Here is a 14,590-nt window from a genome sequence, read left to right on the forward strand (position 1 = left end):
TTAAAACCCGTTTCAGACAATATTTATAATAATTATAATAAACTATAACAGATTTTATAGTGTGCCTAATAATAGAGTCACGAATTTTTTGTCCTTTAACCCAAGTTTTTCCCAGCCTTTGTAGCAATGGTTTGTTGTGTCAAAAATTATTTCAGGCAAACGGTTTTAGAGGACAAAATACTTAAACTGAGAGAATTATTGACATTAGACAATATGCATAGTCGTTGCTATGAAGGATTCTTTTCTTTATAATAGTTTTGATATTTTATTCAGAACCTTGATTAATTTGCTATAGACGGTTCGCTGCTTTACGTTGATATCTGCGACATACTGTATAGTATCCGTCTCTCTCATTTTAAGCTATGTAATTTTATGCAGCTAGGCACAGTCTCAGCTGATACCGATGCGTTTTTTTTATGTCAGTAAGTCATATAAGCTTAAAATAACATACAGTTTTGATATAGCACAAATTTAATACTTCAAGGAACTGGAATTCATTTATTTAGCAGCCAAATATGTTTGAAATAAAACGAATAAGAAAAATATTAGCAGTAATGAAATCAGAATGTTAGCGTGAAGGCAAATCGGAAACGTTGCATTCAGAAACAGAAAAGAGAATTCTACAAATGGCGTCTTGGTGTGAAGAATATGGAGAACACAACTCTGCCCGGCAGATGAGTGTAAGCTTAATATTAAAGGACTGACATCTAGAGAAGTGCAGAGATTTATTGTTTAAAATGAAAGACAGTGGTTTAAGGAAGGAAAATAGATGAGGAAATTTTACTAAATAGTATAAGAAAATAAAATATTATCATAGTATCTCCTTCATAACTTAAAGAGACGATAGGAAGTGATCACCCAGTATACAAAATAAAATGGTTGTAAAGTCGGTTACGGACGATAGTTTAACGTGACGTCATAACTAAACATTGATGAAATTATTGCATACTTTATGAATAAAATTGAATCATTTTTATTTTAATAATAAAAGAATAGATACTTGAAATTATACTAGTAATCAGATTTTTAAAATGCAAGAATAATTAACCTTTATTGCCGAAATTGTTGTTGTAATAAGCAATGAAAACCACATTAACTTTGCACTTCACTTTATAAACAGTCGAGTGGAAGAGAGATAGATGCGGCTCAATCGTGCAAAGAGCATAACGGGACACAGCGTAACGGAACAATGTGAGTAACGGGACACTTTTTCGTTCGTGCAGCTGGCGTTCATCGATTTATTAGACGTTGTCACGTCAAAAATGCTGTCATTTGCAGCTCTAATGGAATTTTTTTAAATTGGTTGATATATTTAGCGAAGATAAAAAATGTCACTGTGTTTCAGCGCACATGTTTACATCCTCTTTCAACATCAACAAATGTTATAAATTACTCAACTAAATTTAGTTTTCCACTACCGATTAAGCATACGTGTTGACCTCACATGTTCGTATAGCTCTTAGAGTTTGCCTTACGTCCCCCGCGCGACTCTTGTCTCTGCTGCTGATGAACGTATCGGAGGGAAGTCTCCTCAGGAAGTCCGCTATGTCGCCGGCGTCCTCGTAGGAGCAGCCCAGCAACTTGGCAACGCTGCGCGTCCTCCTGGTTGCCTCGTCCACCGCCAGGTTCGCTGCGCCGATGAACACCGTGCCGCTCTGCGAGATGGCCTGGTGGAACAGTCCTGCGCAGATCATTGCCCCTAGTCCACTCCGCATATCCTCGACACTCTGTAGTCCGAAGTAGCTTGGCTTCTGGGTTGTAGCCGTGTCCTTGGCGGATACAGTTCTAAGTGTAGTGACTCTATGTAAGCATTTGGACATACGCCATTGCTAAGCATATGTATGTCTGTAGAAGCAAACTACAAAAAAAAACTCAAAAGACATCATTTGTGTGGAGTTTTTTCGTTCTCTTAGTCCATTTTTCTTTGTTTTTCTTTGTTTGGTGACCATATTCCTGTTATGGAATATTATGTGGTGTTTATATCCTGTTGACAACAGCCATTTTTTGCTTAAGTTGTGTTTTTGTCTTTTGTCTTCTTCTACAGACAAACGTGTGCTTAGCAATGGCGTATGTCCAAAAGCTTACATCAAGTGATGCACTCCCATTGTACAAATCTTTCAAAGATAATAGGTTAGGTTAGGTTAGATAGGTAACTGCTTCTTGATGATGGCGACTGCAATGTCGACCGAAACGTCGGTTAAAAATATTCGCCGAGGACACGGCTACAACCCAGAAACCAAGCTACTTCAGAAAATGGCCGTGAAAGCCTGCGAACATTATTGCTCTGTTGTCTGTTTCTGTAAGTCTTCGTTGCCAACAGCTAGGACAGGAGGTCAACTTTTTCAGTTTCAAAAATACTTTAGGACCAGACTCACGGGCGTCTCTGGCACATAAAGTCTGGGGGGGGGGACATAAAAGAAATTTATTTATTTATTTAAATACTAGTACCTACATCGACTTAAGTATAAAATGTCTGTTTATTTTCAAACTATGCTTTGTATGTAATTTTTATTTGACACCGGATCTACTGCTATATGTCATCACTGTGAATACTTGTATTTTATAAACATAAAAATAGTATAAATAAAACTACCGGATGTACTTGAAAATATGGGGGGGGGGGGGGGGGACGTATCTCCCACGCACACAAGCCAGATGTTAAGAAACAGGTCAATGTGCGAGCTCAATTGATGCCACTTTCTTAGAGACTTGAGATTTTGAATGAAAATGTTCACTCAGTAGTTAAGAAACGAGGGTTTCAGTGCGAGATTGTGTTCACCCCTGTAGTAACTCACAGGCAATCATAAAAATGGCGCAAAACCATATAAAAAATTTCTCTCCTTATAAATTTGTTTGCATCAGTCACCACAAAGGTTTCTCAGATACACTTCCATTAATTTACTGAAAATATTTTCAATAATATCTTTATAAGTGTTTTTTAGGAGTCGCACAAAATATCACACCAGGCAAATGAATCGTATGACAGTACAACAATGCAGTTCGACTGTCTTCAAAGTCTTACCTTTGGCAAGTGGCGACAACATTAAGAAATGAACACTAGCGGCTCCTGCACTCTGCCCGAAGATAGTCACATTGCTAGGGTCTCCCCCGAACTGAGCGATGTTGTCCCTCACCCACTTCAAGGCCATCACCTGGTCCCTGAACCCATTGTTTCCTGTGACGTCAGCACCTTCCAGGTACAGGAAACCTGCCACAACAAAAATGTTCAGTTGAACAACTTGGAAATATTTTATTCATCACAAAACGTGGGATATTCTGCATAACGTGCACAGAAAAATATTATCTTTGAAAGATTTGTGCAATGGGAGCGCACGACTTGATGTAAGCTTTTGGACATACGCCATTGCTAAGCACTTTTTCTGTAGAAGAAAACTAAAAAATACCCAAAAGACAAAAACACAAATTAAGCAAAAAATTGCTGTTGTAAACAGGATATAAACACCACATAATATTCCATAACAGGAATATGGTCAACAAATGGGAGTTTTTTCGTCATCTTAGTCCATTTTTCTTTGTTTCTCTTGGTTTGTTGACCATATTCCTGTTATGGAATATTATGTGGTGTTTATATCCTGATGACAACAGCAATTTTTTGCTTAATTTGTGTTTTTGTCTTTTGCATATTTTTTTAGTTTTCTTCTACAGAAAAAGTGCTTAGCAATGGCGTATGTCCAAAAGCTTACATCAAGTCGTGCACAGAAAAAATCTGACTGAAAATATTAATGTCGTTGTAGTGATACTGTAATTTGTCTTCAAAATGACACCGAGGGTAGTCTGCACATGAATGTCACACTGTAGCAATGCTGTAGAGTAAAGATAAAATAAAGATAAAAGATAAAAATTTACGTTTTATGGATGATTAACTTCAAACGTAAACATCTTTAAATGAATAGCATGTACACCTTGTAATCTTTATTGTGTGCAGTACTGTTTAATGTCTTTTTTTGTATTAGTAAATGGTCTTTACGGAAGATTATTATAAAATAAATATATTTTGTGTTAAAAATTTAATATACTAGTCTTATTACTTAAAAAGACTTTTCTTATCTCTCTGGTAATATTGCTCAGTGGTGCTGTTAGTTACAATAGAAGTTAAATGTAGCTGCTGAGTGTGCCGTATTTTGAAAGATCTATAATTTAATGACTGGAACTTAAACACGCTTATTTTTTTAACTTGATGCAATGTATTGCAATATATTTTCCAATCATGCTCTCCAAAGGCCAAATAAATCTATAAACGTGCCAAATATATTTGTGCTCGGAAGTAACACGACATTGCAATCATCGCTCGAGTTACCGAAAGCTCCGATGCGGTAGTTGACGGAGACATAGACGACATCTTGGGCCACCAGGAAGTCGGGGCCGAAGGTGTCCATGGATCCCGAGCCGCCCTTGAACTTGCCGCCGTGGATGAACACCATGACGGGCTTGGGCGAGGTCTCGGGCAACTGCGGGCAACACACGTGTTCCAGTCGGCGGAGGCCGCACAAGTCATCTCACAGTGACAGTCCAGCACAACGCACACAGTTGGAACAGTTTACAGTTACTCTGTGTTACTAGCAAACTGCTGCTTAAAAATATTGTATGTCATTACTAGGGACCGGAAATTTTCGCGGGTTCAATGACCTGTAGGATGAACTCCGTAGTTCTACGTACACTCGGTCAAATGTCACCCACTCATTGGCTGCTGTCTTGCGAGACGTCCCAAAGTAGCAGCCTGTGATTCGATACAGCTTTGGCCGGGCGTTTCTCATTGGCCCAGAGTCATCCAGGTGAGTTGTGAGTCAATAGCAGAGGCAGCACTGAGGTATAACTATTTGTATTTTAGCCTATCACGAAATGAATTCGCGAATTTTTCCGGTCTCTAGTTATTGTGACATGGCTCTCACATTCGATTACGGGCCCTGGACCCAGGATCGGAGACGGGTTATCATCCCCCCCCCCCAATCCCCAAAAATTTTACATTCACGTGCTATATTATTCCATGGTTATTTCTTACCCACACTCTTTTTAGAATGTTATTTAACCTGAAAATACAGGGTATAATTATGGTTACTATTTTATAAGTACAAACTAAACTTTGTTTATAAAATTATTTTACTTTAAAATAACCACAGCATGTTTTTATATTTATTTCCCACACTAAGATTAAAATGAAAATTGTTACAGAAAAATAAAATTAGCTGTAGGTGTGTAAAATCTTCTAAAAATTCATTGGGTAAAAAAATATTTTTTTTTTTTTAGTTTGTAAAAAAATTATAGTTAAACATTAAAAAATAAACATGGCCCCTCCAGGCTCGCACCCTGGACCCATGTGTCCACGGGTCCCACCCTTGTTGGGCCGTGGTCATTACAAGACAACGAGTGCATTCCAGTTTTCAGACTTTTTCCTGGACAATTGCTACAAAACATTATGTGGAAAATGAGCAACAAAAAAACACCTCAAGATGATAATTTTTTTTGAATAGGGGTCGAAATATTGTACGTTTACCTCACATCGAAACGAAGTTTGGAAATTTTGACACAACGTATGGTAGCTACGCTAATTGTGTATACAGTCGACATTTACCAAAACAAGCATATATTTTACTCTAAAATTTTTAAACATTGTCGATAAAAGTTGAATCTACTAGTTTGACATTAGCTTATTCACTTAATGCTAAGCTTGAATTCCAGTTATGTAGCATAATTTATAAGGCTATGGACGGATGAATTGAATGAAATGTTATACGCATAAAAAAACACATTTTATTTAATTTATTTATTCAGGCTACATATCTGCAATATTAGGGTCATTTGGCCCGCTTAACTATTGTACTTTTGAATATGTATAAAAACATACGTATATAAAAACGCATTTAATCTATAATCAGCAAGAGAGGAGTTTTGAAACTATCTAAATATCACAAAATGTCATCTTGAACTACAAAATGTTTTCCAAATAATATCGAAACCAATGTGCAGGACCTAAACTAGAGGGACACCACACGGTGAAACCACAATTCCTTTACCTCAAATCACGTTGAAATGGCGCATCTATGTTTGTAAAACTGAACTCTTCACTTTTTGCACCAAACCTCTCCCGCCAGCTTATTTGGCAGAAGACTGTAGGTTGTGAGAATTACCGGTTTTCTCGCAAATGTTATCTTCAAAATTACCAAGGGTAGCCTACACATGAATGTCACACTTTAACAAGAAATATTTTTAAATAATTAGCTAGGTATGCATAACACGTGTGACATGCTGACCATGCATATACATGAACATGGACTCTTTGCCAAACATGTATTCCTCAAAGTAAATCCGAGTTAGTGCGTGCGCTGTTAAAAGTTTTCACCTCCAATCTACAGAGAACGCTGGTTACAATTTTATCCACGTATCTTCCTAAATTTAAGGCTATTTTCGTAAATTACGGACACTGAGTTCACTTACTTTGGACATGAATCCAAAAGAATATGTTTAGTGTAGTAACAAAACTATCAAAAACGATTACAGTCTACGGCAAGAACACTCTTATTTTGTGCAAGTTTGTGTTTTCCTTTGTTAAGAACTAAAAATACAACTTGGAAGTCAAAAAACGGTGTGGGTTCTACGTAGATTCAGTTATTTGAAATAACGATGAACTCTTCGTTTATTTCAAGTGAGTTCTTCGTTTGAAATAGTCAGTCGATTTACTGTAATTTCTAGCAGTATGCCTTTGGCTACACGAGTCATAAACGTTAAGGCCCGCGTCTACCCGGGCACACACACGGTGCGCAGAGCTTCAAGAAAAACAACGCGATTTCAAAACTACTCGAGATATCCGAGTGGTGTCTGATTAGTAAAAGCATTTAAGAGTTCGCTGAGGGCCGAAAAGTACTTTTGATTTCGGATTAATATTTAAAACTGTATTTCTAGAAGAGTTACAACAGCTGAAACGCATGATTTCAGAGTTATTTTTAGGCGTAAAACAACCGGTACAGATTCTTGAAAGCACTTAAGGGAATTGCATTACACCTTTATCTTCATTTATCGGCCATATGATGTTACGGTCACCGCTCAAATTTCACAGTTATCCTGTGACGACGAGAAGACTGCGCGCCAGTCCAGAGGAGACACCGCGCTAGAAGCACCAGCGAGCGTCGCACTTATCATCCCGCCTCGCTGGCACAGATACGCCCCTGACGAGGCAGGTCCTTCGTGTCACGTGGAGGTGCGTCTCCCGCAGTTTCTTCCCGCGGCAGTCAGTGACGCCGCGGGGTCGACGACTCGCTCAAGGACACTCGGCGGCCACTCACCTGAGGCGTGGCGACGTTCAAGTACAGGCAGTCCTCGCTGCCCTTCAGCTCGCCGGAGCGCATGTCGTTCTGCAGGCAGCTGGGTCCCTCCTCCAGGGCGTCTCTGGTGCCGGTCCACGCCAGCGCGTGCCGTGGAGGCTGTGGACACGAGTGGACTCTGTCCAGCGGGCTCCTGGTCCACGTGGCGGTGCGGGAATGGACCGACAGTGCCACGCAGTACATGTCTCCGTCGCACGCACGGCAGAGTCCAACAACCGAAGTGCCACAGGGTTAGGAGGCATCTCGTCGGGGACGCACCACAACGCCGAAATAGCACAACGCCGAAAACCATAACGCCGAATGCTAAAGTGACAACAACGCCGACAGCTAGAAAATTGCTGTGTACCACAACGCCGAATTACCACAACGCCGAAATACATTAACGCCGAAAAATGTCATTGCAGGACTGCCACAAAAGTTTGGTTAGGTAAGGTTAGGTTAGGTTAGGTTAGGCTAGCCTAGGTAAGGTTAGGTTGTAGTATTTCGGCGTTAAGATACATTTAAGAAACACACACACATTCATTCAGTTGTTTTTCATTTTGCTCCTGTGGCCCCCCCCCCCCTCCCCGCAGTAACATTTTTCGGCGTTACTGTATTTAGGCGTTGTGGTACAAAGCAGTTTTCTAGCTGTCGGCGTTGCGGTCAATTTGGCATTCGGCGTTATGGTATTCGGCGTTATTGTACGTTCGGCGTTGTGGTATTTCGGCGTTGTGGTAAAGACCCCATTGCGTCAATGATATTTCATGAGTGTATTCAGTCCTGTTCTTTAAATGATTCGTGTAATTAGGAATTTTGATTTTATGCAGTTTTTTTTTTTGGGCATACGCCATTGAAGTTTTGCACTGTTTGTCATTGAAAAATTGTTAAAATGAAAAATAAAAAAAATTCACAGAAAACAAGACTGAATCGGCTGATGTCGACAAAAACAGAACCAATGATGAAATCAAACAAGTATTATGGACAACACAAAGACGACCGCACGGACAAACAATGTTCAACACACAAATATCAGACAGCACAAGAATTCCGTTGTTAGTCATGGAAAAAAATAATATAACAACGCAGACGAACGTACGAATTTTTTTATTATTATTTATTTTCATTTTGAGGATTTTTCCATGACAAACAGTGGAAAACTGCAATGGCGTATTTCCAAATAACTGCATTAAATATACTGTCCTGATTGAACCATTTACTCTGTACCCCAGCCTTGAAGGGCCAACACGTCAACCTCTACAAGACTTTCTTCCGCGAGTAGCGATAGCGGCCATGTTTGGCAACATTAGTTGACTTAAGTCCTGAGAGTACTTCTTTAACACCTGTCAATGAGGACAGTGATTAGACTCGTGTGTACGCCTTCAAACCACCATTCGACTGGTCTGTTATTGACCAAAAATCACAGTGTGTTATTTGCAAACTAGTTTAGTTAATTAGTTAATAAAATATTGATGACATAAGTTATGATGAAACTTCTTCATAAGAGCCTTGCCACCAAAAGTCCGAATAGGGAAGCACCCTTTCCCACCCCCATTTCTGCACCCTTGAGGAGGCAATGCCTAGCTCAGAGAAGTACAACGTACTGCAGATGCGGCCTATATTTTAAATAAATCTGTTAAAGGTGTTAGAGTATTCGATAAACATACCCTATATCTAGAGACCTGAAAAATTAGCGGATTCATTTCGTGACATGCTACAATTAAAATAATCATACCTTAGTGCTGCTCCTGCCATTGGTTCACTGTTAATCTGGAGTAATGAGGGCCAATTAGAGACCCTCACTCGTAGAAGTGTCGAATCACAGGCTGCACAGTCGAGGCGACTCGCAAGTCAACAGCCAATGAACAGTTGGCATTTACCCGAGTGTGTAGAGGATAGTGGAGTCTATCCTGGAGGTCATTGAACCCGCGAATTTTTCCGGTCTCTACATATATCCTACATTGGAGCTGTCGAACTAACTGTCTCCTATTGAGGGTCAATTAGAGATAGTCCAAGTTCCGTGCTAGTATCAGAGTACGCCATTGAAACAACCCAGCTAGTTTTGGAGGCTACGTCATCATTACATTGGACTGACCTTGAACCTGAGAGGCCCCAATGGTGGCTTGGCGTAAGGAATGCCCCTGAAGCTGTAGAATGTGCTCCCAGTGGCATCGGAGGTGACTCTCTTGCCCCGCAGTCTGCCCTGGGAGATGTCTACCGTCACGAACTCCGCCATCTGCAACATTCAATTACATCAGAATACATGTACATCAGTTACATAAAGTTACTTCAGTTCATCATTTCCATTAAGACGGAGTTGTTTTCTATCTTGATATATTTAAGGTAATCTTATAATAACCCACACCATTTGGTGCAGATGTCAGGTATAATACCTTCTTTTTTTCGAGGCCGGCCCTTTTTGAAGGTATAGTTTTTAAGGTGGAGAACAATGACATCAGTTGATTTACGCGTTAACGCCTATTCGAAGTACTGAAAAATAGTGGCCTGGGCACCTGCATTAATTTACGAAAAAGGTTTGTATGCATTGATGCTACTTTCCGTAAGGGTAGTTCATCGTAAGGGATATGATTTCAGGCTTTTACGGACTGGAAGTTTCAGAGTAAAAACTTTCGTGTGAGAATGTGGAATTATTCTCAATATAAATTTGATATTTTCTATCAGAATTTTAACTAACATAGCCTCTATACTGATGCGTACATTGTTTTTTATGGAATAGTTTTATGTGAACGCAAAGTTACAATCATCCGTTTATTTTTAAGAGTTGTCTTTGAGATGCACTCAAAAAGAATCGTTCCCACTGCAAAAATTTAAGGAATCGTAGTTTATACATTAAAAATTGTCGTGGATGCAGCAGAAGTAGTCATTTTTAACGTGCAAATGTGGAAAACTCCGTAGTGAAATTTAAATACTTATAGGACATATTTTTTTTGTTTTAATTCCAGACTGTATTTCTTCATAATACGGGGCCCGTATTTTGAAGAAATACAGTCTGGAATTAAAAAATTTTCTTTGCAATTTTACGTTTTATTACGGAAATTTTAACAGTGTATGTGAGTCAACTGTAATTATTAAAGTCAGAATCTGTGCAATAGTAAAATTTGTGAATCCTCAGCAGACAAGGGGATCTATGTTAGTTGCAAAACCCTGTGCAATGGAGGTACAATCAAGGCATAGGCATTTACCTGCATCGACAACAGGAGCCCACAGGTTCACACGAGAAGCCTAAGATGTCCATCAAGTTCTGTCCGTGCCCGAAAACGCCCGAATATTCACCTTTGGCCAACCTCGGGATTTGTTTTATTTTTGTGCAGGAAAAAATAATTCAAATATTAAAAGTGGTCGGTTAGGTTAGCTACATTAAAACACTTTAAAACACTATGGACGGTTAGTTAGGTTAGTATAGCTACATTAAAATAAACAGAGAAATATAAATATATATATAAATAAACCCGAGGTTGGCCGAAGGTGAATATTCGGGCGTGTTCGGGCAGGGACAGATCTTGATGTACATCTTAGGCTTCTCGGTTCATAGAGCTAGGAGCGGGAAGAGGCGGTGGTTCACTGAGCCCCGGGCCTACCTTGTTCAGTCCGCGACTACCTCCCAGCAGGTCTGCCACAACACTAGCCTCTCTGCTCGTCCCAACACAACTTGTCACCACGACACTCGTCTTCTGTCTCTATCTCATAGCGCGAGACACTCGCGATAGCACCGCGAGATACGGCAGTGACGCGATACAGTTGTTTATATACATGTGTCATCAACCAGATACTCGCAACACTTGTGTCTGTTCTGTGTCCGGATGCCGCGCTGTCCGGATTGAGCGTGTGTAACTTCTTCCAGTGGATCAACCTCTGAGGCAAATATATTAACACAAGGTCTTCACGCCTTGGAAGAACTGAACATGCATATTTGGAAAGAAATCTCCGCTACACTCCTTGAAATGTGCCGTAAACCAGTCGAAGAGTTCCGAAATCGGGAGGGCTGAACTGTATCCCCTTGTAAAGGGTACCATTCATACTTTTAGTGGCAGTAGTGTAGCTGTGTAGAAACTGGAAAGGTACCCTTTTAGATTTATTTCAATAATTCAGTTTTAATGCAAATATGCACTGGAAAGGTATCCCCTCGGAAAGGGCACCTTTCAGGATTTTGCTCTTTCAGAGTCCAATCAAAGTCAAAACTTAAGAATTAAGAAAGTATTTTTTTTTTACATTTAATTTGAAGTAGTTGTGAATTATGTAGAAAGTAACGATTCATAGGTTAAGATTATAAGCAATATAAAAAAATACTTTAAAATATTGTGGACGGTTGGTTGGGTTAGTAAAGCTACATTAAAAATACTATGAAATCTTGAGATACATTTCCATTTTTTTTAATTTTTTTTTAAATGGGGAAACCCCCCCCCCCCCCAGGGGGTCCACCATGCCAAAATATTCCTGTCCTTTATTAGGCACAGTTGGGAAAATACATACATGGAGAAGGAACACTTGATACATTAATAGTAAATACATTTACAGTTATAAACATTACAATGGTTTGCCCGGAGGAGGCCTCGTCCAACTATTTAAGTCCTTGGAGGCTGGTGGTGTTGTGTGGTGTCGTTGTTTCCGTTGATGGTGAAGGTCCTGATGCATTGAGGGTGAGGGGGGGGGGGGGTTCTGGCCGATTGGCGGCCGGGTTTGAGGTCGTCGGCGGTACGGGTCCGGTTGGTGGGCGGGTGGTGATATTACATCCACAGTGCTACATGTAGAGGTGTTGGACGCTGGTGTCAACCGTCGGCTCCCCCGGCATCGGCGGCCGCATCTACGTCGATGGTGTCACCGAGGAGGAGGTGGGCTGTGGAGATGAGGGGGCGTCGGGGGTGTGGAGCTTCCGGGGGAGGTTCTGCTAGGAGTCTGATGAGGGGATTTAGGCTGGTGGAGCATTTTTTGAGGAACTTCTGGGTGATGTGGGATATGGTGTCTTGGATGGCGGGGAGTCCAGTGAGGTCGAGGAGGTGTTGTCTGAGGGTGGCGCGTGGGAGGCCGAGGATGAGGCGTGTTTCATATAAAGTATTTTTTTAATTTACACATATAGAATTCTGTGTAGGTAAAAACTAATATCAAATCTTATATCTTTAAACGAGCAATTCTTCTATGTATATAATCTGAATCTCGGAAACGGTTCCAACGATTTTCATGAAATTTAGTATGCAGGAGGTTAAGGTGGCGATAAATCGATCTAGCTAGGATTCATTTTTAGAAAATGTCGTTTTATCCGTGTTTTCAATGATCAACTTTATCGATAATCAACTTAAACATAAATAACTCTTCCTGACATCTATTGACGAGTAATAATACCTTCTTTTTTTTTAATTGGGAGCAACTAACTGCTTAGACGACACAACAACGCTAAAGCAACTCCAGTAGATGGCGTTGTTACTAAGCCAATGAGTGTTTGGTTTGAGGTTATACCAAAAAAATAAATTGTTTACTTATATTATTTGTGTCTTTTTAACTCATGTGTTCACTTAAAAATTCCTAAACATTCTTTGAAAAAAAAACGCTTATTATTATGTCGATAAGATCGAAAAATATTATTCATATTTCATCATTTCATCAGTATTTACCTAATTCGTATTTAAATATAATTTCTAAAAAACACAATTTAACAAAAAAAAACCAAGCAAAGCTCGGTCATCCAGGTACTGCCTATTTATAAGCATTTCCTTTGTAAAAATCAATATGAAAACAATCTGAAGGTGATGACTAATACCAACCCTAGCATAGTTATAATTATCCCTAAATAAAATTTGAAAAAAAAAATCATAAATATTTCATTTAACGAGCTCTAAACAAAATACACCTCAACATGCTTACATGCGTGAGATTTCTCGTATAGATAATTCTATACGAATGTTAAGTACATATTCCAACTAGCTCTTAGCTTCTGGATTGCGACCACGTCCTAAGACCAAAAGCCAAAAAAAAGGAGTTGAATATTTTTGGCCTACGAAAGCGTATGATCAGAACAATATTGTGTTTAAAGTGAAGGCGGTAGTCTGCATGCGCTGCAAACACGTCAACTCGGTAAATATGTAGTTGGGCTATATGTGTTAAAAAAAAAATTTAATCCGAAAATACTTTTATTCTATGTTCTTTAACTTCCTCCTTTCATTAAACCCGGCGTGGATAAGAAATTCCAAATACTTTAGGAGATATCTATTTTTTTTTTCATCACAATACCTGTGCATTAATGCGGCGTTAACCATTGTTTCTTGTTTACGAGTATGAATTTTTTTTCTTGCGGCGTTCACCATTGTTTCTTGTTTTTTAGTTGCGCAAGTAATTAGTAAAAAAAAATTACTTGCGTTCTTACTGTTCATCCTTTGTCCCGGTTTGTTAGGTCAGGTCAGTTACATTATAAATACTTTAAAACTAAACTACCATTAAAATTAATTCATATTATTTTTAATGTCCGCTTAGTTTGAAAGTATTTATCATGTAACTGACCTGACCTAATCGACCATTTTAATTAATTAGGCATTCACGAACACACGGCAAAATAAAAAAAATTTCAACGGTCGAATGATTGCACAGGTCTTGTATTGCAAAATAAGAACGGCGATATCTCCTAAAGTATTTGCAATTTATTATCTCCGCCGGGTTTTTATGAAAAGAGGAAGTTAAAAAGCATGGAATAAAACTATTTTCGGAATTTAAAAATATTTTCTTTTAACAAATATCGCCCGACTACATATTTACCGTCAACTCCTGTTACGAAGAAGCCCGTGCCGGACAGACAGACGGGGCGGCGGCAGAAGCAGCACCGGGTACTTGCCGTGCGCCGCGCTGAAGACTCCGTGCTGACGCAGGAGGCTGCCGCAGCCAGCGCCCACAGCAGAGCGGGCACCCGGGCTACCATCTCGTCGACAGCTGGCCTCGCGGGCTCCGAGCAGGATGTCCTGGCGACCATCTGCAGAGTCACCGGAGGAGAGATTCAAGGTCATCCATTGTGGCGCTCGCCGCCTTTTTTTATTTGTTCCCTGGCGGCATTAGCGCCTCGCTCTCCCGGCAGCTGGTGACGTCATCACCGCGCACTGCTGCTGACACGTGGTACTTCAGGATCAATCACAGAAACAACTGGGGATTTTCACATTCCTAGAACACCCTCAACAGGGATCATATCTCTAAGAGCAAGAGGTCATGCACAATTCAACAAGTGTTCAAACAGCCTCTTGATGCTGCTCCGTGTTCTGCCATTGCTTGAGAAAAAAAAA

The 14,590-nt window shown here is 39.9% G+C and overlaps 1 protein-coding gene across 1 annotated transcript in view; it reads right to left on the minus strand.

The window, feature by feature from the left end:
• Positions 1 to 14,590, minus strand: part of LOC134528616 (uncharacterized) — a 61,247-nt gene that overhangs the window by 36,433 nt on the left and 10,224 nt on the right. The window contains exons 2-7 of the mRNA XM_063362368.1: positions 14,152 to 14,286; positions 9,409 to 9,549; positions 7,299 to 7,436; positions 4,319 to 4,469; positions 3,023 to 3,208; positions 1,476 to 1,681 (exon numbers count right to left, since the gene is read on the minus strand). Coding sequence (XP_063218438.1) covers positions 1,476 to 1,681; positions 3,023 to 3,208; positions 4,319 to 4,469; positions 7,299 to 7,436; positions 9,409 to 9,549; positions 14,152 to 14,286 — 957 coding nt within the window. The remainder of the gene's footprint in view (positions 1 to 1,475; positions 1,682 to 3,022; positions 3,209 to 4,318; positions 4,470 to 7,298; positions 7,437 to 9,408; positions 9,550 to 14,151; positions 14,287 to 14,590) is intronic.

This window comes from Bacillus rossius, chromosome 1 (genome assembly GCF_032445375.1).
Source record: "Bacillus rossius redtenbacheri isolate Brsri chromosome 1, Brsri_v3, whole genome shotgun sequence".
Classification (NCBI taxonomy): Eukaryota; Metazoa; Arthropoda; class Insecta; order Phasmatodea; family Bacillidae; genus Bacillus; species Bacillus rossius.